The sequence below is a fragment of the Pelodiscus sinensis genome, chromosome 15, assembly GCF_052426305.1.
Source record: "Pelodiscus sinensis isolate ZL-2025 chromosome 15, ASM5242630v1, whole genome shotgun sequence".
NCBI lineage: Eukaryota > Metazoa > Chordata > Testudines > Trionychidae > Pelodiscus > Pelodiscus sinensis.
In genome coordinates, this window is record NC_143066.1 from 32,228,593 (window position 1) to 32,256,301 (window position 27,709).

General features: G+C 43.2%; 1 protein-coding gene across 10 annotated transcripts in view; it reads left to right on the forward strand.

Moving 5' to 3' along the window:
- The window catches only part of SDK1 (sidekick cell adhesion molecule 1), an 844,750-nt gene that overhangs the window by 702,783 nt on the left and 114,258 nt on the right, over nt 1-27,709 (forward strand). For all 10 annotated transcript variants that reach the window (XM_089769286.1, XM_075899625.2, XM_089769291.1 and 7 more), the window contains 5 exons: nt 8,382-8,491; nt 12,804-12,954; nt 15,063-15,300; nt 23,438-23,553; nt 24,423-24,612. In XM_089769286.1, the coding sequence (XP_089625412.1) occupies nt 8,382-8,491; nt 12,804-12,954; nt 15,063-15,300; nt 23,438-23,553; nt 24,423-24,612 (805 nt within the window). The remainder of the gene's footprint in view (nt 1-8,381; nt 8,492-12,803; nt 12,955-15,062; nt 15,301-23,437; nt 23,554-24,422; nt 24,613-27,709) is intronic.

The following is a 27,709-nucleotide window of genomic DNA, read 5'->3' on the forward strand; positions in this document are numbered from 1 at the left end:
AAAATCAAAAATGGCTGAATCAATTTTAAGTACTCTTTTGTAAGGAAAATATTGCATTTGGGCTGACATCCTCCATACCAAATTTCATCCCAAAGTGACTTCAAATGACTGTTATAAACCTCTACAATGAAAACTCTGACTGCCTGAACTATAGCAGAGCACAAGTAGCCCTTATAACATATACAGCATGTCTGTGCTACAATTAGACACCCATAGCTGACCTGTGCCTGACTAGTCAGGCTCTGGCTAATGGGCTATTTAACTGCAGTGTAGATGTTTGAGGTGGGGCTGTAGCTCTGGGACTTTCCTACTCTACAGGGACTCAGGGTACGTCTACACTGCACGCTTATTTCAAAATAAGCTATTCCGGAATAGTTAATCCGAAATAGCTTATTTCAAAATAGCATGTCTACACTTTAGGGTAGCCTCAAAACTAGTCCGAGGCAGGCTTCCCCAATGTAGACGTGCTATCTTGATTTAGAGCCCCGGGAGGCACTGGGGAGGAATAACTTAGAATGGCCCTGGTGAAATAGCAGCAATGGATCATCTACACATTCCTTATTTCGAAATAGGTATTTCGGAATAGGCATTATTTCTTGTAGAGTGAGGTTTACAGATTTTGGAATAAGCTGTCCGTTATTTTGAAATTATTTCGAAATAACGGAGTGGCTCTGTAGATGTTCACATTATTTCAAAATAACACTAGTTATCTCGAAATAATGGTACAGTGTAGACACACCCTAATCCGTAATGTCTATATAGCAATTAAACAAGCCCTTAGCCTGACTCCCACAAGCTTGATTCAGCTGGTATGGGCCAGCCATGGTGTTTTTTGTTTGTTTGTTTGTTTGTTTGTTTTTAATTTCAGTGGAGAAATGCCAATGGAAACAGGATCCTTTTAGAGTGCTTAGTCCTTGCTAACCATTCTAGGTTTGGAACCATTTCCAATCTTTGTATTAGCATTTCCTGTAAAAGCGAAGAGGCAAACACCTCTGATTTTGCACTCCAATATTCAATGATAATTGGTTGGAATTATAAATGTGGTACTGTTCTATACTGTCTGGTTTCTGAAAGCACAGAAGGTATTACCCTCTCAGTGATAATGCCCTTGGCAGACTGACTGGATGGCTAAAGAGTTTGGCAACTGAATAGACCCTTAAGCACTTAAGGCATCAGTCAAACTGCAGGCTAGGTTGGAAATGAACAATAGCTATCGTTATGTGATGACTGATGGTTTAGTGGCCTAGCTGGAATGAGTTGATGGGCATTATTATATTTGTATTGCTGTAGCACCCACAGGCCCCTGTTAGGATTATGGACTCATTGGGCTGGGAACTTTTCAGATTTCAACTACAAAATAGTCCTTGGAAAATGGAATAGTCCCCTGCTCAAGATAGTCCTCTACATTAAAGAATTGATATTGAGAGAGCAACTAAAAGGTCTGCAACAGGAATTATAAGCAGGGAGGCATCCCAACCCCACTCTTAGTGCAATGCAAATGTACCTTTGTGTGGGTCATTTCTAGACTTAATCCTTTCTTGGAGTTGCTTTTATTGTTATCTGAAACGGCAACAGATTATAAGCCCCAAATCTAAACTTCCTCCTATTCCTAAAGAATTATTTTCCCCGAAGATCCCTTTGTCCCTGCCTTTACTGTTCTCTACCTGGGGAAGCTCCTTTTACACTCCTTTGTTTGAAGCTGATGGGATGTCCTCTGAGTGGAGTGGACATCAGAGTGATTTACCAAAAATAACTGCATCTTTTTGCAGGGTTGGTCCTAGAACCATGTATCAGGATGAATCCCCAACAAAGTTTGGCATCTCTGTGTGGCACCTGGGGCCCTATTAGACATATCAAAACAGTAAAACACAAAATTCCATCTTTACATATTCTTTTGTAAGCCTGATTCCTAACAACTGCTAAATGCATAAACTCTTACTTAATTTACTGTGGCCTACAACTCTTTGTATTTATGTCCATCCACTCACGCACAGTATGCTCCAGTTGTCTTCATTTAGCATGTATACAGAGGACGTGTACTCAGAGTTCTACTGTTGACTTCAGTGGAATTAAATGAGGCCCTGTATGTGGAAGTTGCCCTCTTGCTGATCCCAGGATGTTGGAAGATGGAGGGGATGTTGGCGGGTTTCCACAAAAGTTCTCTGTCTCTATTTCTGTTTTTCTTCAAAGTTCTACTGAGAGACCTGAGCATCTCCTGCAAAGTTGTTTGCTTCTTTTCCCCCTCCTTTCGTCCTCCTCCCTGTACAGGTCTAAGCAAGGTTAATAATTACTGTCTGTAAAGCCATTCTCCCCGTAGCCTCCAAGGCCCTGAAGTGGATAGTATGCCACCTGTTACCCAGCTGGCTTTAAAGTGAGGAAGCTTCCATTGTGCCAAACTGGTCCTGGGTCTGCCTTTTCTCAGAGACTGCACCAGTCATCCTTATCGGATAAAGCTTTGTTCTGGTATGGGGGACACTTTGGGGACATCCTTTCTGAATCTTGCCAAGATCTTAAACACACAGAACCTTCACTGTTACCTAATCAGTGAAAGACTTTTAATGTCTCCGGTTTCACAGCCAGCTGGTAAAGGCATACCTGCAAAACAGGCAGGGAATTGGACATCTCTCAAGCTTGATTCAGTGTCAATTGTTTACAAAGTCTCATGGGCCTCTGTGGTTGAACCATGTGGTCCTTAATGTGTATTAATGATCTGCCTGCTGCTGCATATGGATTGAAACCTGTGGTGTTTTTTGCTTTGCAATAAATAGTCTAAAGGGCTATTATTGTTCTTAAGGCTTAAAAGGAAGAATCTAAATCACTGCAGGAGACAGAAAAAGAAATGTTGCTGTGTTTGAAACATTGTGGGCTTTTACTACATACTTACTGCAGCACTTGGAGGTGATATTAAGAGCCAGGAGCCTGGCAAAAATAACCATTTACTAATGATTTCCTACAAAAAAATAAAAAACTCCTTTCAGAAAGTGTTCTCTGAATCTGTCATAAAAAATCAGCCCACTCACTCCCCAGTTGGCGTTGTTAAAGAAAACTTTTTATCGGATATTTATTCCTTGAGCTCAGTCTGGAGCTGATCAGTTTCAGAGTAGAGATTTGACTTGTGACGCCTTTCCTATGCTTCTGTGCCCATGAACTTTGCAAAAATCTCTGTACTCAACAGAACTGAGATCTTCACACAGTGCTCAACATTTCCCAGACTCTTACTTTTCTGTAAGAAGATTCTAGTTCAGAAGATTCTAGTTCTTTGCTCTGAAGTTATCATTGCCATCCTTGGGACTGGCCCTAGGTATCTGAGGGCATGTCTACTCCAGGAAATTATTTCAAAATAACTAAAATCGAAATAATAATTCCTGAAATAACAAAATCAAAATAGCATGTCTCCCACTATGGGGGAACATTGAAATTAGTCAGAATCATTTCAAAATAGCGCATCACTGATTGGAGGCTGCCTTGCTCTTAGAGCCCCCAGATTCCTGTGGCCTGCTTGGTCAGGTGAGCTGCAACGTGTGCTTTCAGGGGCGTGCCTCTACAGCTCTGTCTCACACACCACACCTCCACTGCCTGCCCCCTCACGGGACACAAAACTCTTCCTCCCCCGGCAGGTTCCCATACACAGGATCAGTCTCCTCCACATCGCTGCACTTGACCAGGAGTACAGCCATGACCCTGTGGCATGTGCGGCACTGCTAAGTGTTTCCATGACCCCAGATTCCTTAGTAGTGGCTTGTCATGGGAAGATGTCCCACCACAGAGGCTGGAGTAAGGCAGGCCTGTACAGGAACCTTGTGAGAAGGACTGAGGACTGAGGCATTCCTGTGTGACAGCGTCATGGGGCTGAATGGTGCTCCATGTGCACCCACATGCATAGGCTGTTATGCGACACCCCACCCCAGGCCAAGTAGGCCAAGTGAGGAGCATGCAACCCCTTGCAGCCTGTCACCTGCCCCCACGTGTAAATAGGGAAAGCTATAGAACTCACCTGAAGTGCCTACCCCGGGATTGTCCAAGGCCTGGGAGACATCCTGGGTGGGGGGAGGGGGGGGAGAACTGGCTCTCTAGGGTGAGGAGTAGGTCCTGGCTGGCAAGCATGGTCACCTAGTTGTCAGCCTCCTCCTCCTCTTCTTGTCCACAACCCTGCCCTCGTGGAGGCTGACACCATGTGGGTCCTGGCCAGACTCGGCGAGCATGTGGGGGGAGTTGACCGCCCCCCCCCTCCCAGAATGGCATCCAGCTGGTCGTAATAGCAGCACATGTGTGGTGCCATCCTGGAGCATCTGCTTTGCTCCTTGGCCTTGTGGCAGGCCTGTTGGCAGGGGTGACCTGTGAGCCTAGGAAAACTAGGCAGTTACCTAGGGCGCTGCCAGCCCGAGCGCCCGATGATATCATGGCCATTGACGGCTGTGCAGGCGGGGGCGCCGATCGCGCCTTCCGCCTGGGGCACCAGCTGCTGCAGCTGGCCTCGGGCCGCTCCTGCCTGTTGGAGCTCTTTTATTTTCATCCAGACTTGGTCCAGGTGTAGCCTTTGTCAGCCAGGCTGGTAGCCATCTGGCTGTAGATGTCGGGATTCCACTTTCTGGTGCAGAGATCCTGGAGGTTGGTCTCCTCCCCCCAGACCTTAATGAGGTCCAGCATCTCCGCACCAGTCCAGGCTGGAACTCTCCAGCATCTCTGTCCAGTGGCAGCCGAGGGAGCAACAGGAGTGCTGGCAGCTGTGGGAGGTTCTAAGGGAGCACTGGGGTCAGCCATGGCTCTGTTAGATGCTGCTATATAGCATGGGGCTTGCTAAGCTGGCCACGTGACACACACCCTGCAGCCTGGAGTTTTAAGCTCAGCAGGAGAAGGGGAGCAGTGGAGCGGGCAGGTGTGGCCAGAGCAGTTACAAGTGCGGCTTTAAGAGGCCTCTAGAGGCCAATTATTTCAAATTAGCAACACCGGATTGTCCACACTTCTGCTATTTCAAAATAACAATTTCAAAATAAGCATTATTCCCTGAGGAAAGTAGGAGTACAGATTTTTAAATAACCAGTCTTTATTTCAAAATAACGGGCATGGTAGTGTGTATACAATGCTTATTATTTCAAAATAAGGGGGGTTATTCTGAAATCACTCCCTAATATAGAACAGGGCTGAGAGACCTCCTTCCCCTCCAATACCATGACTCTGCATGAAAGCTGTTGTCCACCAGAATGATCACAGAACCAATAGTAATAGAGATGTAACCGTGTTAGTCTGGTCTAGCTGAAACAAAAGACAGGACTATGCAACACTTTAAAGACTAACAAGATAGTTTATTAGATTATGAGCTGTCACCTTAAGATTCATGCTTAAATTTGACACTTTATGCCTGGGTCTTAACAAAGATGCTAATTACCTTACCCATTACAAAGATAGCTTCCCTAATTATCACCTCTATTATCATTAGCTCACAGACATTAATCTCCCTCCCCCCCCCTCTGTTCTGAAATTTGATTTGTCCTCTTTAAATGTGTTCACTTTTTTTGATTGTATCCCTTTGGTATATATGGTCATGCCAATTTTCTTCCACAATTTGATCTGAGGAAGTGGGTCTGGCCCACGAAAGCTTATCACCTAATAAACCATCTTGTTAGTCTTTAAAGTGCTACATAGTCCTGTCTTTTGTCACAGAATCAATCACTTTCTGAATCAAGAGCAAAACTCATTTATTTGGTTTAGCTTTCCTTCAGTTTCTCCATGCACAAGCCCATAGAAACACAATGCACCAATTCAAACCCAAACAAGTAAAAAATCTATACATTAATCAAGTGCTTCTTCTATAAGAAGAGAGAATGAGGTAGAGATTTATTTCTACCTACTATATATTTGAGAGAATTTGTCTGTTTCTTTAAGAACTGCTCCTAAATGTTAAGAGCTAGGACCACCAGATTCAGTATATAGCTTCCTCTTATCATTATCTAAAGCAAAGTAAAGGTTTGGTTGTGCTGGGAAAATGAGATGTACTGGAATGGGATTGTTTCTCCTAAAACCATGCAGAAAAGGAGCAGGCTGGTGATGTGTCTCTCTACCCTCCATCCAGAACTCCCTTAGCCCTGATCCTCCCACCCCCAGGCACCCTTTAGGGAGGGCTGAAGCTCCCTCCCAATTCATATGGGGACATCTCTGGCTGATCCCCTTTGTCAGAGAGTGAGGCAAAATGGTAGTTTCTTTCCTCTGGCTGGGGAGCACAGGGGGGCAGACAAACCGAGACTTGCCCCAGTCCGGGGACATGCACACATCTCCCAGCTGTGCCCGCTGGAGCAGCATTGGCCATGGAGGCACTTCTCACTTTGCGCCAAGCTACTGTGGTGAGAGAGGACTGGGGTAGTGCCCTCTCCGCAGGACAGCCCGCATACTGAACCCCTCATCCCGAACCGCACCTCAGAGTAATGATTTAAATGAAACATGTACTCTTTGTTTTATTTTCCAAAACCCCAAAATTACTTGAGTTAAGGAACCAAGTAATGCTGGGAAAATCTTATAGTTTTAAATACTTGGCAGCGCTAGACTCTAAGGCTGTGTCTACACTGGCATGAATTTCCGGAACTGCTTAAAACGGAATACTATTCCATTTTCAGTTTTTCCAGAAAAGGAGCGTCTACATTGGCAGGCTGCTTTTCCGGAAAAGCGTCTGTGGCCAATGTAGACGCGCTTTTCCGGAAAAGAGCCCCGATCGCCATTTTCGCGATCGGGGCTTTTTTCCGGAAAAGACTGCTGGGCTGTCTACACTGGCCCTTTTCCGGAATAAGGACTTATGCCCGAGCGGGAGCAGAATAGTTTTTCCGGAATAGCGGCTGATTTTGTACAGTAAAGCGTCGTTGCTTTTCCGGAAACTCAAGGGCCAGTGTAGACAGCTCGCAGCTTATTCTGGAAAAGCGGCTGATTTTCCGGAATAAGTGGCCCAGTGTAGACACAGCCTAAGAGTATGTCTACACAGCAAAGGTATTTTGAAATAACTTTCCTAGTGTCTACACAAGCCAACTGCTATTTTGAAATTAATTTGAAATAGTGGAGAGCTTATTTTGAAAGTGGTAAACCTCATTCCACGAGGAATAACGCTAATTTCAAAATTGCTATTTCAAAATAAGTGCCATGTAGATGCTTATTTCAAAATAGGGGGCCTCCAGCCCTTCCCAGGGTGCCCTGCCACAAGGTAACTTCTGACCTGATGCCCTGCTGGAACCAGTTCTGGCTGGCCTTAAATGCGATTCAGCGTCCAATCTGTGTGGACACTCTATTTCAAAAAAGCAAAAAGCTATTTCGAAATGCATTTTGTGTGTAGACACATTATTTTGAAATAAGATATTTCAAAATAACTATTTCAAAATTAGATATTTCGAAATAACACTGTAGTGTAGACATACCCTAAGTGAAGTGTCACCTAAGTATCTTGATATGTGTTGCTATAAAGAGTACACAATCACTTCCCTTGTTTAAAGAGGTGTTGACCCTCCCTGCTCAGAGAGGGGTAAGTGGAATGTAGGTTCCTGTGTGGCGTCAACGAAACTAAAATTATATAAAACACGCTCCCTCTGAGACCCTCTCTGCTGCATTCCTGAGTCACCAAACTGATAACTAACTCTTCTCCCTCTCTTTTCCAGCTCCATCCCACAACCCTTGTTACCACCCTATTAGGCCTGACCAAGTCTTCAGCCTACTGCCATCTTCTAAGACCCAGCGCCGAACTCTTGGCTCTCCTCTTATCCACTGGGGTCTCTCTCTTTTAAATCCTGGCTTTTCCTAATTCAGTTTTTCCCTAGAGATGGCATGTGGGAAGTAATGCATTAAATTCCTATGACTGTTCCACACCTTCTGGGAGTATGCTAGCTGAGGGGCTGTGTTGCGTTGGCTCTTGGCACAGACAGTGGTTAATTAATACAAAGTGCTGCATATAGTGGTGCTTGGTCTCAACACAGCCCACAGCTCCTTTGTTCTTTGTCGTCTTTTGTTTCTCTGTCTTCATTACTGCCTTGTTTTTCCTCCACGCAGGCCTGGTTAATCTGCATCACTTACTGAAACTTTGTTTTTGTGTTAACACTAGCCAACTGTTTTGCCTTCTAGTTACAAACATGCAAATGAATCAAATATGACTTTAGCCCTCTTTTCTCTGGGTTATGATGTGTTTTTGATATGGGCCTCACCAGTGAATCAAAAGTGAAATCCCAGTAGTAGATAAGGAAGGAGTCATGGTATCATATTTACCATTGTTGCGTGCCACAGCAAAAAAAGCAAATATTAGCTGGTTACTCTTGTTTTAAAGGTATCCACCCTTCCACTGCAGCAATTACACATGTCATGAGTGGACATGATGTTGTCTGGCTAACATTAGTTCCTTAACTTCTCAACTGTAGGTTGGCGTTCTAGGAGACGAGGAAGAATGGGTGAGTCTGTATGAGGTGGAGAATGAACCTGATGCCCAGATGCTAGAGATACCAAACCTCATTCCATACACTTATTACAGGTGAGAACAGCTGGTAATTAAATGTGGCATCAGCAGCCTAGACAACTCTAGCATGGAACAGCTTTTCCATTCATAAGCAAGCCATTTGCAAGATGAAAGACAAAAATTCCCAAACCATCATAGTATACACTGAAACCAAACTGTTTAGTGCATTTAAATTTTAATCTATGCATAGCAGAATAACTAAGTGTGTTGCAAAGGGGAATAAAAATGACTACATGGTACTATTGAGTAACTTGACCATGAGACCTTGTCTATATGGAACGCATGCACCAGTTTATTTAAACCTGATTACAAATTGGTCTAGTTAAACCAGCACACTCTCCTAATATCTATACCCTTACATCAGTGTAAAGATGCTTCTGTTGATTAAGCTTAATTTGATAATTTAAATTGGTTAAAAGATTTTCTTATAGGAATTCACCAAATTAAGATAAATCAATATATGTAAAGTTTAAATCAAATGTAGTGCATCGTTTAATTAAACTGATGCAGTTTTCAAGGATAGACAAGGTCTAAGAATGGAGATGGAAAATGCCTCCATGAAATAATGTACTGATAAAAAAAAAGTAATTGGGGACTTCTGGGAGCCAGGGCAAAGCAGTCTGCTACAGACACTGTTCACTTTCACACCACAGACAGGTCTGTTACCTGGCTCACAGATACCATGTGTTGCTAAGCAATGAGATACAAACAAGGTGAAGACCTTAGAATTTGTAATTCATTCTGTGCCTGTGCACTAATTTTCTTGACTTTAGTAAAAACCACCAGAGCATATTGGATTTTTCTTCACCAGTAGAGCATATTACTACTCAGTTTTATACGATACATATGAACCTGCCAAGAATTTCTAAAAGCTGTTTCACGGATGTGGGAGATTTATATTATGGCAATTTTAGAAAAAAATGGATTATCAGGATGTCTTTGTAGCTTTTCATGATGGCAGTGGATAGTCATTGGGCCAAGGAAAGGGAGTAGGAAGGATTCCATGGCTCGGTAGTTAAAGCACTCATGTAGGATGTGGAAGGTACAAGTTAAAATCCCTGCTTCAAGGACTCTTTAAATGTTTGTATAAAAGGGCAGTTTCAAAAGGAGTGACTGAGAGAGCTTCATTCCAGAATATTACTTCACAGTGGAGAAGCCCCTCTTTGGTACTGGAGGAGATCCATGCTTTATTCCTGTCTCCTTGTTAGGCCTGGGCGAAACTGAGCCCAGGTCTCCCCGATGCCAGCTCCAGACTAAAGAGATGTAGCAGGACCAGCACCTCCTCCTCTGTGAATCTAGCCCTCTTTTCCTTTTGTCAAAATTCCTGAAAAGCTAAACAGAAACTTTGCCATAATGGTTCATGGATGTTCAGTTCAATCTTTTCAGTTTCCCAAACATTTTTAAAAAATCAGTTTTGGTTTGGTTCAAAACCATTTACCTCAAGTTGCTTGCAAAGCAAATTTTCACCCAGCTCTGGTCATATGATTATTAAAAGAGATAAATTTCCTAGCTGTCACCAGATTCTTGAAGTACAGGTTGAACCTCTCTTGTCTGGCACTGTAAGGACCTGACCAGTGCTGAACCATGGGAGGTCAATATTGTCAAGCAGTATTACCAATAATTCCACTGCTTACTGAAGACATTTAGCGGAAAATTAGAGCTAAATAACAGCACTGAACACTGAGAGCAAGGTCTGGTAGCTATAAACAAACTTTGAAACTGCGGGAAACTTGGCCACATCTATGAGAAGTGGACATCTGGCTAACTAAAATCATGCCAGACCATGGATGTTGCCAGACCAGAGAGAGCCAGACAGGGTTTCCTATAAGGTGCGCCACTGTGCAGGTGTGCACCAAGAATTTCATTCCTGCCCACCCCCTCATCAGAGCTGCACAGCTGCGGACCCAACTGCTTCTGGGGCGGGGCTATGTGACAAATGACTGCCCACCCCAGGAACCTGAGTGGTGGCTGCCAGAGCTGGAGCCTGGGCCGTGGTACTAAAAATAGCACTGCAGCCCATCTCCAGTCCTGACACATGAGGCAGCTGCCCGCTGCATGGCCCAGCCCCTGGGAGCAGCTGGGGCTGTGGCTGCATGGCAACTGTTGGGGCCGGAACTGCGGTACTAAAAATAGCACTGCAGCCCTGGCATGAATCCAAGCACAGAGAGGATGGGGAGGTGGGGCAAGTCCCAGGAGGACTGATGGGAGTGAAAAGGGCAGGAGCCAGGACAGCAGAGGAGGGTGAGGGATTTTGGGGGGCAGCAGCAGGCACCAGGGGAGCAGACAGGGTGAGGGAAGGGTGAGAAACATGGCAGCAGAGAGGCAAGGAGAGGGGATTATAACTTGGGTGCCATGGTGGCACACATCTTAACAAGTACACATGACCTCAATATTGGTGCACAAAACAAAACTCACTCTGCTCATGGATGGAAAATCTTAGTGGAAACACTGGTGCCAGACTAGAGAGTTTCAACCTGTCTTGTCTTGTCAGGAGAGGTGCAATGCTATAGCCAGAGCTTGAGGAGGGAGCCTTTTGCACTCCTTAATCTGGTGGATGGGGTGCAACTCAGATTTAAGTCTTTGCTCAGCCTGAAGCATAGTGTTCTGGGATTTCAAACTCTGCCTTGAGTAAGAGAGGGGTTTTAAAATTTGAGTCTCCCACATTCCTTGCCAGTGCTCTGCTATCAGGCGACCTTCCTGCTCACTCTGACATTTCAAAGCAATTCTATTTTTGTGGAAAAAATTGGAAATTTCAAAACCAAAAATATGGCTGCAAAAGACTGATCATTCCTCCTGTTAGTTCTAGTTACAGCATGCTGAAAGGATAAATCATGAGTGCTAATTATCAGTTAGACATTCTGTTTCAATTGAGCTTCTTTTGCCAATGTTTGAGTATGAAATCAGGGATGGTGTTTGTTTGATGTATTGCCTTTAATGCACTTCCTAAAGTGATCAAAGCAGATAGATAAATGGTGCTACATCATCTAGCTCAGCCTTTATCCACGTCCAGTCATTAAAGACAGATTTCTACTGTTTAATATAAACAAGTTGAGCAGCTACATGGTAGCCTCAAATATTTGGAACTGAAAGCCCCCCCCCGTGTTTGTCACTAGTCGGTATCTGAAGCCTCCAGCAAATCTTAACTTTTTTGTGATTCCTTATGAAGTTGAAAAAAAGGCTTTCGTGCCCTTTTAGGAACTCCTGCTGTAGAAGAGATCATCTGGAGCAAACAGGATGACTTTTAAGCTGTGTATTCATATTAAATAACTTAATTATTCTTCTGCCTGAAAGGAAACAAGGCAGTCCTCAGAGATGTATCAGCCCTCTTTGAACTGATCATTGAAGGGAACGATAGCTGATGCATTCCTGATATTTGCAAGGACACTATGGTATATAGATACAGATGTTCATAACACTCTTTGGGTGTGTCTACACTTCACCCGTAACTCGAAATAAGCTACGCAATTTCAGTTACACAAATTGCATAGCTAATTTCAAGTCAATTTTGAAATCACTTATTTCAAAATCTGGTGGTCTACACAGCACTTATTTCAAAATAAATTGCTATTCCAACACCTACCTTACCAATGTAGACGCGCTTTTCCGCAAAAAAGCCCCGATCGTCATTTTCGCGATCGGGGCTTTTTTGCGGAAAAGAAATCTGTGCTGTCTACACTGGCCCTTTTCCGGAACAGTTTTCCGGAAAAGGACTTTTGCCCGAACGGGAGCAGCATAGTTTTTCTGGAAAAGCACGGATGATTTTACAGTAGATTGTCAGTGCTTTTCCGGAAATTCAAGGGGCCAGTGTAGACAGCTGGCAAGTTATTCCGGAAAAGCGGCTGATTTTCCGGAATAAGTGGCCAGTGTAGACACAGCCCTTGTGTAATACTGATTACAGAGACGTCGAAAAAATGAGCATATTATATTTCAAAATAACGGGCATGCTCAAAAGGCGTGGAATACCAGAGATATCCTGAAATAGCACTGCAGTGTAGACGTAGCCTTTCTGAATGTAACATGAAGGTATCTCAAGGGAAAAAAAATCAGTAAATGCTGGCATAATCGCCTCAAATTTGGTATAGAACACAATCTCCTTACATTGCCTATCTGTGTTTCTAATAGACACAAACTCAGTGTAATTTTGAGGATCTTGCTATTATTACAGTAGTGGACTTAGTTATGAATGCAATGGGCACTCACATCTCTCATTGATAAAGGCCTGATTTTCTTTCATATCGGCGTCATCCTGAGCAAGAAATAGCATTTGTTCGATTTTAGGTTAGCTTTGTTTTGGAACATATTTCACCGTGATTTCCTTATGCTTTAGATTCCGCATGAGACAGGCGAATATCGTGGGCCAAAGCCCACTCAGCCAACCATCTCGAGTCATCCAGACACTACAAGCTCCACCAGACATTGCACCAGGGAGCCTTACTGTACGCACAGCCAGTGAGACTAGCTTGTGGATCCGCTGGATGGTGAGTTAATGTAAATTAGAAAGTCGGGGGAGATGCTGACATTTGAGCTGTCCGTTTCCCTGGAGAATGTATCTAAAGTTCATTAATTCATTTTTTCGATATATTTGACCCGAAGAGCAGTAGCAAAAACATTCCCTTGTCCAAATAGTCTTGAAATCTGAGATTTAACTGTTTTACTAATCACTTCAATTCTCCCACAAGGCAAATATACTCCTTGTATAAAAGGCCAGAGATGCTAGTGCCTTGGCTTTTGAGGCTCTCCACTTCCGTTAGCTTCTCCTCAGCTTCAGTCAGCTCATATAAACAATATAAATACTTGAGCTAATTTGCTGTTTTGTTCTGCAAAGTTCTTCACTGAATTTTAGTCACTAAAGTCTGGTGATCTTGCAGATACTGATATAAAGAGATGGGCTGGGAGAGGGCCATTGAAGATCGTTTTTAAAAAATGGTCACTTGAAGATGAAGAGATGTTGAAATGAGCCGTGTGTAGGAGAACAACAGCAATCTATAACAATGATAAATTGTTAATGAACTAAAATTGTAATAAGTTATATGCTTCTCCTGAGTTACACTGACATGTATCTAGAATAACAACCTTTATTTTTAGAGAGTTACTCTGGTTTTATTCCAGTAGAGTATTTCCATATATACCTACATACCACCTGTGTGGAAACTGTTTCCAGGTGATCGATTGCAGAGCTGTGTGATAAATTGCGGAATCAGGTGATTAATTGCAGAGCTATTCACAAATTAATTTACCATGTACCTTTGACTGCTTTAGTTGCCTGCAAAAATATCTCACTGGGATTCACTCTAATATTCTAACTCCCTTCAAATAGTTGCCTTTCTAAATTATTAATCTACCCCCAAAATAGTTCCTCTTCCTGCTGCCCTCCCACCCCCACATGTGACTAGCTAGGAGCAGTAGTCCATTGAAAAGGCGAGAGTCCAGCTTCCAAAACTCACTCAGAACTTGTCTGGTCCTTCACTGGCTGAGATATCAGTCTTATAAATGAGACATTAGTATGTATAGAAGAGCTATTATAGTTCATTTGGTCTTTGACCTATATAATTCATTTGTGGCTTCATATAAGCGTAACATACTCATCCCTATCCAATGCTGTCACATCTTCGTAGTATATCACACCTTCATATCTCTGGTCAGTGCTCTGATAATTCAAGAGCATTTTAGGGGATTTTTTAAACTTTCATTAGGACTGTTTTGTATTCATCCACCTGTAAAGCTAAATGTCTTCGTTACCATGAGACCAGCAGTGCAGAGGTCAGAGAGAACCACACAAATACATCTAAAAATGACCCAGTTTAATAATGTCAGTATTTTAAAGTTTGATATTTCTGCCCTTCAAGGCCGACAAGTGAGTTCTGTGACCCTTTGGGAACTTCTTTCCAACTGAATGAAGTTTACATTTCTAGTCCTGCTGGGCTGCAGGATAGAATACTTTAAAGCTATGAAATGTTAATGTACAACAAAACCTGTTACTGATGCAGTGTTGAATATTGCTCATACTTGGTCTCCTCCAGATACAGTTTTAAGGGGGAAAATCCACACTTGGGTGGAGCAGGTGATGACATTTCTGGGGCAGGTCAATTTTTCTTTTAAGTGTCTGAATCTGTTCAGGGAACTGGAATGTTAGAATGAATCCTAGTTAGATGGATTGATAGGCAGAGGGACAGTGAAACAGTCTGAGGTGCATGATAAATATATCACATGGCTCTGTAATTTATCAGTCGTTTCCACATTTTATCCCATGGTTCTGTAATTTACCAGTTTGCTATTACCTCCACAAATGTGGAGTGAGCGATGTATCTATGTGTGGGTGGGACAGAGAGAGGTGGTGGTTGCTATAAGATAATTAGGTAGTGTGGCATGCAAAAAATAAAATAATATCATGTACAAAATAAAAATGTTATAAATGGTAAACAAAACAAATTAACCCTCAACCTCTCACACACGCCCCAAAATTTTCTTACTTTCTTGGAGTATTTGTTAAATATATGAATACAAAAGGCAATGCCATATGATTTGAAAAGCATAGCCCACCAATTCCATGCAATAATTTTGTGCTCCTCTTACTATTAATGGCCAGCCTCTCCCTGACGCTCAATATAATGGCAACCCGGAATCAGTGGGTTACAGGATAAAATTGTGGCGAGTGGATCTGCAGTCTCCAGTGCTCATGAAGATAATCAATGACCGACTGGAGCGGGAATATACTATTGAGGATCTGGAGGAGTGGGTAGAATATGAACTGCAGATTCAGGCCTTCAATGCCATTGGAGCAGGACCATGGAGCGATGTGGTGAGAAGTTGCACACGGGAGTCTGGTAAGTCCCTAGAGCATATGTGCTTCTGAAAAGAAGGGGCATGGTGCATTTCAGCATCTTCAGCACTTCCCCTCAACCTTTGTTTCTTGCAGATCTACTAAACCTAAAAGTGTAAATTATGGATTCATTGATGATTTTTTAAAAGACACATCGAGAAGCCAGAAAGCCTGTTGGGGAAGGTTTTAAATGAAGTAGACAGTGACCAAAGAGATAACTAATGATCTGAGGGTATGTCTACACTACAAAGTTAGTTCGAACTAACGGACGTTAGTTCGAACTAACTTTAATAGGCGCTACACTAGCGCTCCGCTAGTTCGAATTTGAATCGAACTAGCGGAGCGCTTAGTTCGAACTAGGAAAACCTCATTTTACGAGGACTAACGCCTAGTTCGAACTAGCTAGTTCGAACTAAGGGCTGTGTAGCCCTTTAGTTCGAACTAGTGGGAGGCTAGCCCTCCCCAGGTTTCCCTGGTGGCCACTCTGGCCAACACCAGGGAAACTCTATGCCCCCCTCCCGGCCCCGGACCCCTTAAAGGGGCACGGGCTGGCTACGGTGCCCGTGCCAGGTGCAAGCCTGCCAGCACCCAGCTAGCAGACCCTGCACCTGGCACGGCACAGAGCCACCCACCCGATGCCCCCCAGCCCACCCCCTCTTGCCGGGACCAGGCTGGCGGCTCCCGGGAGCTTGCCCTGGACCGCAAGAGGCGGGCACCTTCCTGGGCTAGTGCGGACATCGTGGACCTCGTCCACGATCTCCTCACTAGGCACAGGAAAGTGGCCGTCTAGGGCAGGAGAGCTGCCAGCCTGGCCACCCAGGACCAGGTGTGCATGAAAATCAAGGGGGTCCACTGAGACCCCCGACCCTGAGCCCTGAGCTTACAATGGCCGTACTGGGTCAGACCAAAGGTCCATCTAGCCCAGTAGCCTGTCTGCCAACAGCGGCCAACCCTAGGGACCCTGGAGGGGATGGACCGAAGACAATGACCAAGCCATTTGTCTCGTGCCATCCCTCTCCAGCCTTCCACAAACTTTGGGCAGGGACACCACTCCTACCCTCTGGCTAATAGGACTCCATGGACCCAACCTCCATGACTTGATCTCACTTCCCTTTAAACTCTGTTCTAGTTGTAGCCTTCACAGCCTCCTGCAGCAAGGAGTTCCACAGGTTAACTATTTGCTTTCTGAAGAACAACAACTTTCTCTTACTAGTTTCAAGCCTGCTACCCATTCCTTTCCTTTGGTGTCCTCTAGTCCTTCTTTATGGGAACTAATGAAGAGCTTTTCTGTATGCACCCTCTCCACCCAACTCCTGCTTTTAGAGCCCTCTATCCTGTCCCCCCTCCGTCTCCTCTTTTCTAAGCTGAGAAGTCCCAGTCTCTGTAGCCTCTCTTCATATGGGACCTGTTCCCAACCCCTGATCATGTTAGTTGCCCTCCCCTCTCCCAGCCTTTCTCTTCCCCTCTCCCACCTCCTTTTCCCAGTCTCCCCCAGTTTTTTTTCAATAAAGACAGAGTCAATGTTGGAAGAAACGTTATCTTTATTTTGTACATCAATAAGAAGGGGGGCTAAGGAAGGGTAAGTGGAAGGAGGTGAGGGAGGAATGGGGTACGAGCCCCCGATGGGGAGGACTGGGCTGGCTCTGCGGGCTTCTGGGGGTGGAAGCTCTCCTGCAGCCCCCCAATTACTCCCTCTCCGCAGATGGCAGCCTGCGGCAAGTGCAGCCGGGCTGATGGCCGAGTGGTGTGATGTGCCCAGTGTGGGCACTCAGGGCACTCCAAGCCAGAACTTCTTTGCAAGCGGGGCACCCCTTAGAACTGTGTGTCCGGGGTGGGGGTCGGGACCCTTTAAGCGCAGCCCTCGGCTAGCCTGAGACAGCATCTCCATGCTCTAAGTCCTCCTTTTATGCCCTGCCGGCACTGCTTCCGGCCATCCTTAAGCCCTGTTCAGAGTCCACTCAATGTGGACTTACTAGTTCGAACTAGCAAAACGCTAGTTCGAACTAGTTTTTAGTTCTAGATGCGTTAGTTCGAACTAGCTTAGTTAGAATTAACTAATTCGAACTAAGTTAGTTCGAACTAGCGCTGTAGTGTAGACGTACCCTGAGCTATGAGTGCCACATTCCAAAATTGTGCCCATAGATCTGCATGTGTGTAACCCATGTATGCACATTTTAACAAGTATGTAGAACTTGTACTATCTACCTGATCTGAGTATGCAGCTATTACACTAGTTTAGAGACATTCCAGTTGCCAGAAGAAAGCAGTCTCTACAATATCAAGGCATCAACAAGTAACTGGTAACTCTGTAGCAACAGCTGAAGATAGCTCTTGCAAAGCTGTTAGCTAAGGGAACTTCAAACAAAACCTCTTTTTCAGTCCCAGCCTGCATGCTTCTGTTGTAATTTGATTTTATATTGCAGTTGACTAATTAGAAGGAGTGACCCTATTTGGATAAAATATTTAATAGTAAAAGTAAATTATTGTTGCATGTGACCAGTATTTAAACAATGCTCATGTTTTGTTTTCCTTCAAAGTCATTTAAATTTGAGTGCTTTAAAGCTTAATTCTGTACATGCTGTGAGCGTGTATGCACATCTGAGTGTTACATAAAGATAGACAATGTGGAAAAACTACCAACAGCAGCAACAGGTACTCAGGACCTTGCAAGATTTGGTCTATGCTTGAAGCAACTAAGCTTTGAACTAACTAAAGGTAAAAAGCTAAACAAAATCTTTGAGCCCCTCTCTTTTAAAGTGTTGGGTTTCCTAATAATTGGAATGCTATTGCTGAGAGGGATTTTAAACAAGACCTGTTTGGTAATGGAGGTTGAGATAGTAAGACCCAGAATCAAATAGTTTTGAAGCACCCTGTATCATTATAAGGAGATAACTGCATTTCCTCTTTTCTCTATTGCAGTTCAAACGATTCCTCTGAAAAATAGCAGATAGTAAGATTAAGTAGTTTCATAAATCCTTGGGGTTATAGTGGTCCAAATCATCCATTTAAAAATCAAAGGTTCTATGTGTATATGTCAGCACTTTCTCTCCCAATATCAAAAAAAAAAAGATTTAATTTGGCAAGTGATTCCAGAAAACTAAATAATCAAAACGGTCCTTATGTGTGCACTGATTTCGACCATAAGGATTAGTTTGTTTTCCATGTAATTTCTTCTGTATTTGTATGTGTTAGAATAAAGCATTTTGGTGCATGGTAAAGGGTCATATATTAGGCTATACTTTTTTCAGATATGGGTGGAACAACATACTGTGTTGAAAACAAAAAATTCAAAGCTGAAATTAACTTGGCAGGCCTTGTATTCATGAGCATGGCTGGGTTAAAGTGTGAGTAGGGTTATACCTAAAGCCAGAGGGAAGGGTGGGCCATTCAACACAAATGCAAGTCCCATCAGCAACTACTTTCAGGGAGTGAGCAAAATAGTAATACTTACCAGTTAGACAGAGGTGTATATTCTCACAATGCCTTACAAAACTTTTCCCAACACTCCTATGAGGTAGGTAGGACTTGGGTAAGAATTAAAATCCTGTATTACAAATGGCAAGATGTAGGTTGATTTTTAATTAGAATTGTGGGTGTTCATCACTCTTGACAATCAGGCCAAAGTTGACTCATCCAAGGACACACAGTGGCAGAGCCAAAACTATATTAACTCCCATTGCAGAGCTCTTCACCATTAGCCCAGGATGGCAGTCTGAGACGTGAGCTCCTGCACTACATTTGCTCTTGGTATCCTATATATTAGTGCAGCTGGGTGCATCCATGGTCTTTATTAAAAAAGAAAAATTGCATCTGGATGACTGTTTATTCTAAGAGGTGTGTTTATGTCACCGTTAGCTGAGCACACGTACTAACAATAAGTTGCATGTCACTGCAGCTACTCTGTCTTTTAATGCAATTCATTATGAAGAAGGCTTGAGGCAACCAAACAGACTGAGCATGGAGAAATAATACTGGGATTGATGGGGGATGGCTTAGGAACAGACCGCAGGAAGGATGAACAAAATGAAAGGAAGATCCACACCCTGGGTACAAGAACGAGAAGTTGAATGGGGGAGAGAGATAAATTTAGGCTTCAAAAAGGAGAGATTTTATTGATCTGAAATGTTTTCATACTCTGGGAACTTAAATAATTCAGTTCATTTCACTGTGTAATATAATCACAGAATGACAATTTACACACTGTTTCCACTTATTGTGATGGGAATTGGTTTGCAGAATTATATATTTCAACTACAGAAATGCTAAATAGTCCATAACAGTGTTCATACAACCTTGATCTTAATGTTTCTTTCTTGATCCATAACCTCATGTTTTCATATAATTCATCTCAAATATGCTAGTCCCCTGCTTTAGTGTTTGTGGGCTCATAATGTTCCCTGATTACGTGGATGTGCATAGCCACTTGTCTTATAAAATCAGCTGTTACACAAGCACAGTCACGGATCTGTAGGAGGATCAAGCTCTTAGTGTTTCAGAGATTGACCTTCATGAAGCAGTTAAGATACTGAGATAAAGCATTACTTTATTGCAGAAATAGGGCCAAATCCCCAGCTTGCAAAAAGAAGCATTTTTCCATTGTAACCGATGGATCTATATTGATTTACACTGGCTGAGGATCTGGCCTATTGTGTCCCTCACATAACAGACAAAGAGGGCTTTGTGCTGCAACACTCTTATTTTTAACATAGCCACAGGTCTGAACTCTCACTTCTAACATAAATTGTACAAATTATCAGCTTTATTTTTGCTTTCAAAATGTGGCAATGAATCAGTAAACATAAGTGAGCTAATCCAAGGAACCAGTGCACCCCTCCACGTGTGGCATCTTTTAAGACAGTTGAACTTTCCTAGTAAAATGCAAAATAGACACCAATGGATTGTAATGATTGTCACCGGCATGGTGTTCCAGGGCTCCATCCTTTGGATTGCCTTAGGACCAGGCTTCTCCCCCCCCCTTCCCTCTTCCCCCCACATTAGCTACTGGAGAGTTGGGAGAGACCCAGACCCATTACTCTGGGTCCCAGCCCAGGGACCCTGTAAATAGCAGTTGTGTGCTGTGTCCTGTTCATTGAAGTTCTACTGCTATTCTCACTACCGGAGCCACTTCCCCATGGCCCTGCACCATCCCTGCCCTTACCTCAGGGCTATGTCTCAAAGTCCCACCAGTACCCTATCCAGGGTTCTGCAACTCTTTCCACCAGCCAAGCCCCAGTCTTCAGTAGCTGACACTGGGCCTCAGTCCAGTCCTCAGTAAGCTTTCCACAATGAACTGTCCATGGAACTGCCACCGCTCTCGAAGCCAGCCAATCACCTGGTCCTCAAACTACAAAGAGGAACTGCCTGGCTCTGGCCCAGCAGCTTTCTTTATACTAGCTTGTTGGGCCCTGATTGGCTGTATCTCATACCACCGTTCCAGGGAACTTTGAGGACTTTTCTACTGCTCTTTTTCTGAGGTCGGGTGTGGCGAGGCCATAAACTTTCAGCAGTGGGCTTTGGGGCCAAGTCCATCCTGTCACACAAATAGAGAAATTGTGAATTTTTGTTGCATTTCTGTATGACAGTGTTTTGGTCAGGACCAGGATGTGCCTCCCACCACAGTGAGGCACTCCAGTTATAATGGACAGAATGCGGTTATGGTGATAGAGAATATAACGGCAAAAACAAGAGCTTCTGCTGTGATCTATTGGAGAATACCATGAGAGTCTATGTAGTTTCCCACGTCTGATCATGAAAGTACCCTATGCATGGCATTACTTCTAACTACCTCATGGAGAGTAATAGAGTGCCTCTACATTTAGCATTAAATTTTTCTGTCCTTCATTTTATGCTTATAGAACATTTCAACATTGTATTCTGGTGGTGGCATCTGATGAAAAGCAACCCTTAATTCAGCCACCTTATCACCAAACACAATACACAAACACACACATTCCCATTCCTTATATAATGATCATCTTGAATCTGATTCCCCTTTAGAACAGAAACATGACCATCAGAAGAAGAATAGCAGTGGAATGCTAGCACAGAGAGACACTAAGATTTGGTAATCACTTGACACATAAAAAAAGAGTTTCCATCTGGGTACTGCACTTACATCCCTAAGACAATATTTGGGGAAATACTTGGTCTGCCTGTTACTGAGAGGTGAGAGAGTGCATCAGGAGTCGGGGCTAGCAAATCTTCAGGAAGCTTCATTTCCTGCATTGTTATACTCCTGCTTGCAGTAATAAGTGATCACATACACAACCTAAAGATGCATGCATACTCTATGAGTACAACTGCAGCACCTTCTGTGAACTGTGGAGAACTTATAACAACTGACCAAAAAGCAAAAGATTATTCATAAAATAAAGAAGTTTTTTTTTGTCTCGCAAAAGGAAAATTCAAAGCAAAAAAAAAAAAAAACCCCAAACAAACAAAAAAAAAAACCCCAAAAACCGGTGTGGCTGGAAAAGGGCTGTTTTCCTTTACACTTACTCTGATTCCTTTCTCTCTCCCTCCAAAGTAATTCATGTGGGAGTATCTCTTTGTGAAGATCTACAGATAAAGTTATGGCAGGAATCCAAAGACATTCATGGCTCCTGGCAATCTGTTTTCCTTTAACATAATTATATCCTTGTGGGGGATAAATCTAGAAGAAGATAAAAACACTTCAGCATAGAGAGGAAAAAAATCTGATTTCAGGCTGCTGCATTGTTGTGTTATGGTACTCTGTTTCTCATGTCCCAGGTAATTGGTAACAGGGAAATTGTTTCAGAAATGACTGTATATGCAGTTAACCTTCAGTGCACGGGGGTGCGGGTTGGTGGTTTTTTTTCAATATATATTAATTCTTGTGTCATACTCATTATACTGTTCTTGCTGCTTACAGCCTCAGGAGCTAGCCCTCCATAAGAGCTTTTCTCCTGCTTTCATTTGGACTGCAAGGAGAGTGCTGGCTTTTTCAGGGGCATTGTGCTCCCTTGGTGATGCACTCAGAACCTTATTCAAACCTTTTCCACATGTGCTTGTGTAACACTCTCTTCCTTAGCAAATGAATGTTCTCTGAAGCTTGACAGGCGCATCATGCTTTAAAAATGATTATGCCCTTCAGATAAAGAAAAAGAAGAAAGGTCTGAAATAAAATCTTGTTTCTTGAACCTTCCAAAGCAGCCTCCAAATTTAATTACATAACTGAATGGTGTTAAACTTGTGCTTGTGTTTGGTTGGCTCTTCTGTGATGCCTGGAGAGGTAATAGACAGAGGATATAGAATCCCTGCACTCTCTAGTCAGGGACGATTCCGCTATTTCAGTTGCTGTGGTATTTGTAATTTAATATGGCCCAATAATCACATTTTATAGTTTAAATGAAATGGGCGTGCCTTTTATTTATACCCTGATGATCCAAGCCTAGCTCCTCCGTTATAGATCTGCAACATCGACACTTTGTATACTGCACCCTAATCAAAAGGCGTGGAGGTAGGAGCAGTCCTCAGTTAATCAGGAGATCTGGGATCAATTCAGAAGCTGGAATTATTGCCAGGTTTAGACTACATGCTATAATTTTTCTAGGAAGCAGGATAGATACAAAATTCTTGTTGGAATTCTTGTTGCACCCTTAGATAAACCCTTAGGATATAAGGATCTCTAGCTTTCATCACAGGGAAGTAAAACATGTGACATAGAGATGTTTGCATTGGTCCAAAGCTAACTTGATTCTAATTATTACAAAGTATATAGAGTGTGGAGCATTTACATCTCAATTTCCATATTTATTATGTTAATATTATATACAAATAAAACAAATGAATACACAGGAATGGACTGTCCATAGTTTAGAATCTTTTACTGTTCACAAATGTCATGGTTTGCAGGAAGAATTAATGAAAAATTAGCGAGGATAGAAGGAGGGATACAGATAGGAGAAAAAGGATAAGATTTTAGAGAGGGAAATATAGGGTGCATATTTTTACCTGTTTTAGGCTGTGGAGAAGGCTTGCAAACACAGAACACCAAACTAAACAAGACAGAAATAAATGCTCTGTAGGAAGCAATCCTGAGCAGGCAGGGCAATGGAGTAGGTGACCCCAATAGGAAGGAAAAACATATCTCTAACATCTGTGATTCCATATGATTGCAGTTCCTTCGGCTCCCCCTGAGAATGTATCAGCTGAAGCTGTAAGCTCCACCCAGATCCTATTGACATGGACATCAGTACCTGAATCAGAGCAGAATGGACTTATCCTGGGCTACAAGGTACACAGTTGAGGTTTCATGCTATAAAGGGGGTTTTAATACATTTGCTGGGCTGTTTTTCCCTTTGATAGCTATTATCTACCAGATGCATATTAATTTACCCATTTCTCTTTTGAGAAAAGTCAGGAAATGTGCGCTTTCTTCAAAGGAGTGATCTGATTGGCTTAGGGTATGTATACAAGTGAAGCTGGAGGTATAAACTACACTAGCTCTGATCAAGTTAGTATGCTAAGAATAGAGTGTTGCCACGGTCACATGAACAGCAGCAATCATAAGAGTGTTATACATACCATTCCATTCCATGCCCCAGCTTCATGTCTAGTCTCACAGATGGGTGTGTACTTGGGGTAGCTAGCGTCTCCTGCTGCTCCCATCATGAGTCTATATTCTCTTTGTAGCATACTAACGCTGTCAGTATTAGCATCGGTAAGTCTCTTTGAACTGCAGTTTACACCGACAGTTCAAAGCAGAGACCATAGAAAGGAATATCAGGCAGGACCCTGGAAGAAGCCTGCTCATAACGCACCCCTTCATCCCAGAGTCACTGCAGTTCAGTCACCAGAAATGAGGGCAAAGAGTCCAGCAGAGTTGCATTGTTTCGAACAATGGCCTTTGTCTTCTAAAGTCATAATCTCATGGGTTCCAGTTTGCAGTATCCCTGATTTCCCTTCACATACCCAGAACTTCATGGCTTACCCTCTGTTATATAAAGCCTATGCTCATGTCCTTGGGATTACCTGTCTATACAAATGAATTCAGTTGAATCTGTTGCGTTAAGCTCAGGAACTCCCCCAAAATGCCTACCCTCTTTCTTGCAGTCTTTTTGGATAATGACAACCATACTTTTTCCTCTTGTGTTTATTCCTCAGATTCTATTTAAAGCAAAAGATTTGGACTCTGAACCAAAGGCCCAAATAGTGAGAGGTAACCACACCCAGTCTGTCCTGCTGGCCAGTTTGCGGAAATATGTGCTTTATGAGATTCAGGTCCTGGCGTTCACACGTATTGGAGATGGAGTCCCTAACTTCCCTCCAGTCATAGAGAGAACCAAGGATGATGGTAAGTGTGTGGGTCACTCAAGTGTTCTTCCCATTCACTCTAACATTTCTTTTAAAATAAAATTGGTTTTCCTTATGCAAGCTTTAAAATATAGCCTGGATTTGTTTTAAACATAAATGGCCTTAGCCTAGGCTAGTGTCAGTTAGCACAGCATTGTGGGCATGCTGAGGTTCTGGGCCCAAAAACTTAGAACATTCCCCCCCCCCATAACTGATGAAAGCAAAACCTTTGTTTCTCACTCATTAAAACCTCATATAGCTAGTTCCAAGCTGAAGTTTGACAGCCCAATTATGCACTTCCACAGAACTGCAATCTTAGCGCTAAAAAAAGAAATGCTATAATAGGACACAATAAACAAATCCAACCCTGACTGAACCTGACGGTGATATGAAGTTTGGCATTCCAGTAAGAGGGTCTACACCAGGGCTGGGCAATAAGATGGAGGCAGTTCACCAGGGTTAGCCCCTGGCAGGCCGCTGCTGCTTTATTTACGTGTGCCTCCTCAGGTGCGAGCACTTCCAGTTTCCATTGGCAGTGCATCACCATTCCCAGCCAATGGGAACTGTGGAAAGTGGTGCAGGCCGGGAGCTGCAAGTGTGTGTACTTGTGGAGAGACAGGTAAATAAAGTGGCTGTTCTCCAGGAGCTCACCCTGGCGAACCACGTCCAGCCTGCGGATTGGTTAATCATAGAATCATAGAATACTAGGACTGCAAGGGACCTCAAGAGGTTTATACTAATGCTGGTCTATACCAATGTTCTGCAAGAGCATACCCCATGCTGCCTTTACTAGGGAAGGTACTTTGACTAGACAGAAGAGGATGAGAAAAGTCCAAATGTATGCACAGCAGAGAGGGGTTCCCCCCTCCCCTTCATTTCTCTGCGTAGCCATTGGCTGGGTAAGAGGGGATAAGGACAGTAGACTGCCTGCTGTGTGCCCCCTTTGCCCCAGCTGCTTTGGTGGCCCTGCTATCAGCCACGTTGATCACTGCAGGTGTCACGGCAGTCACAGAAAACCATGGAATTTATGACTTCCACAACCTCCATAATTTATAACATCAATTATTGCTGACTCATCACAGAGGTCAGCAGGTGTCTGGGGGTAAAGGTGAGAAGACCCAGCTTCCAGATGTCAATAAGGCCTCCAGAATTGTGCATCTGAACCTTGCTCTCATGAAATAGTGGAACTTCGAAGTCTTTGAGGACAGAGGTACACCTCTCATGCCTTTTTGTGGCCTCTTGTCACTCCATCCTCCTTACACGGAGGACCAGGGTGAAGAGGTTTCACAAATGAACAGAGTTCCTGGCAATGTTTCCTCCAAGCTGGACAGCAGCACAGCTTCACAGGTGATTAATCAGCCTCACCCAGTCTGGGGGAGGGTGGGATGATTAATCACCTATGAAGCTGTGCTGCTGCACAACTAGAGGGAACACTGGTCCCTGGGTAGACCAGGGAGAAAGTATTCCAAGTTATTTTTTTGTTTGTGACAAAAGCCCTGTAACCCTCACTGGAAGAAATTAATTAAAGGGCTGGTACATGAGAGCTGGGGCAGATAGTATACTGACTCTCCCCCAAGGAATAATTAATAAAATTGCAGCCTGCTGTTTAAACCCATCTCATGTGTCTGTCAGTCATTTACCTGCTTGTTCTGGTCAATAAGATATTGACCTTTGAAAAATGACCATTTGTAGTCCCCCATGCTTCCTACAAACAGAGATTACTCTGTGCAGTTTGATGTGCTGAAAGGACAGGAGCCATCCCCTGTTTTTGTTTTAACTTGTCTGCATGGTGAGAGCATTCCTGGTGTATTTTCACCTAAGTATACATCAGCAGTAATAATATTTTTTTGGCTTTACAGATGTCAAACACTTAAAGGTTACCATCTTCTCTGCATTTTTAGTAGCATATGAGCAAGTATAAAGAGTGTGTCAGTTTAAAACTTTTTTTTATTCATCCTAATAAATACAAATAAAATCCCAAATCCATTTGGATCTAAAGCTCCCAACAGAAATTAAATAACTGTAGATTTCCATAGGCAACTTTACTGAAGTAATTACATTGGACTGAGAACATGTTCAGACTTCTGATTTAGTACAATATTTTCCGCAGTCTACAGCAAAGCACTAAGGATGTGCTTTGCACAGAGGAAGAGCGCAATTACCCCCAGTCATTGCTTGAGTTATTCTCCTAACACACTAGCTGCGTGGTAGCATGGCCTTTTTCTAAGGGACGAAGCAGAGAGGAGGTTATTGTAGCAAAACTCTACCGGGAGACTGTGCATTCACTGAATTCCATAAACCAGAATGTAATGAGAAATGTTTAAGGATATTTGTGAAAGGCAAGCTCATTATAGAAGCTCCCTCCTAAAGTACATGTTGGCAAATGACACAAATTGTTCTTCCATCTCCAAACTCCCAACATAAACATGTTGTGTCTTCTTTCAGTTCAATTTAATTAAAAGTATCATCAGTGAGAGTGCAGGTGGGATTTGTGCTTACAGAGAATTTCAGAGCCTGCTTATTTCTGAATTCACATAAGCTCACCTTGTGAGCCTAAGATGGATAACCTGGGTAAAAGCCAGGTTAATGGTCTTCTGACCTCACAAGCATTCTCAGGCTTAGACATAGGAATATAAAATGTATATGTAAAATCAGAAGGGAGTTCAAAGCAAGGGCTGCCAGCGCAGTTAGTTATTATTCAATTTTCAACAGGCATGAAGGGGGATTAAGCTGACACATTATCTCTCTCTGTAAAGGTAGCTTAGTGCCTCACACCCTAGAATATAATGAACTGTGTAGTGACTTAGATGAAGTGTGTAATCTGATTGGCTCACAGGGATTCCCAACTATGCTGTTATGAGATCACTCTCACATAGGGCAGAACTCATTTGTCAAAGCACCCTTGTAACACACTTTTATAGGGGCAGTACATTCTACGGTTGTGGTTGCCGCATCGTAGTTGCTCTTCTGTGGTGCAAGAGGCACTCAATCTTTCACAGAATACCTCATCGTAGAACCAGTGTGTGCATGTCCAGCATCATAAGCCCATAACCATCTCTGGAGTGCTGCTCAGATACTGTTTGACCTGGCTTCTGTAT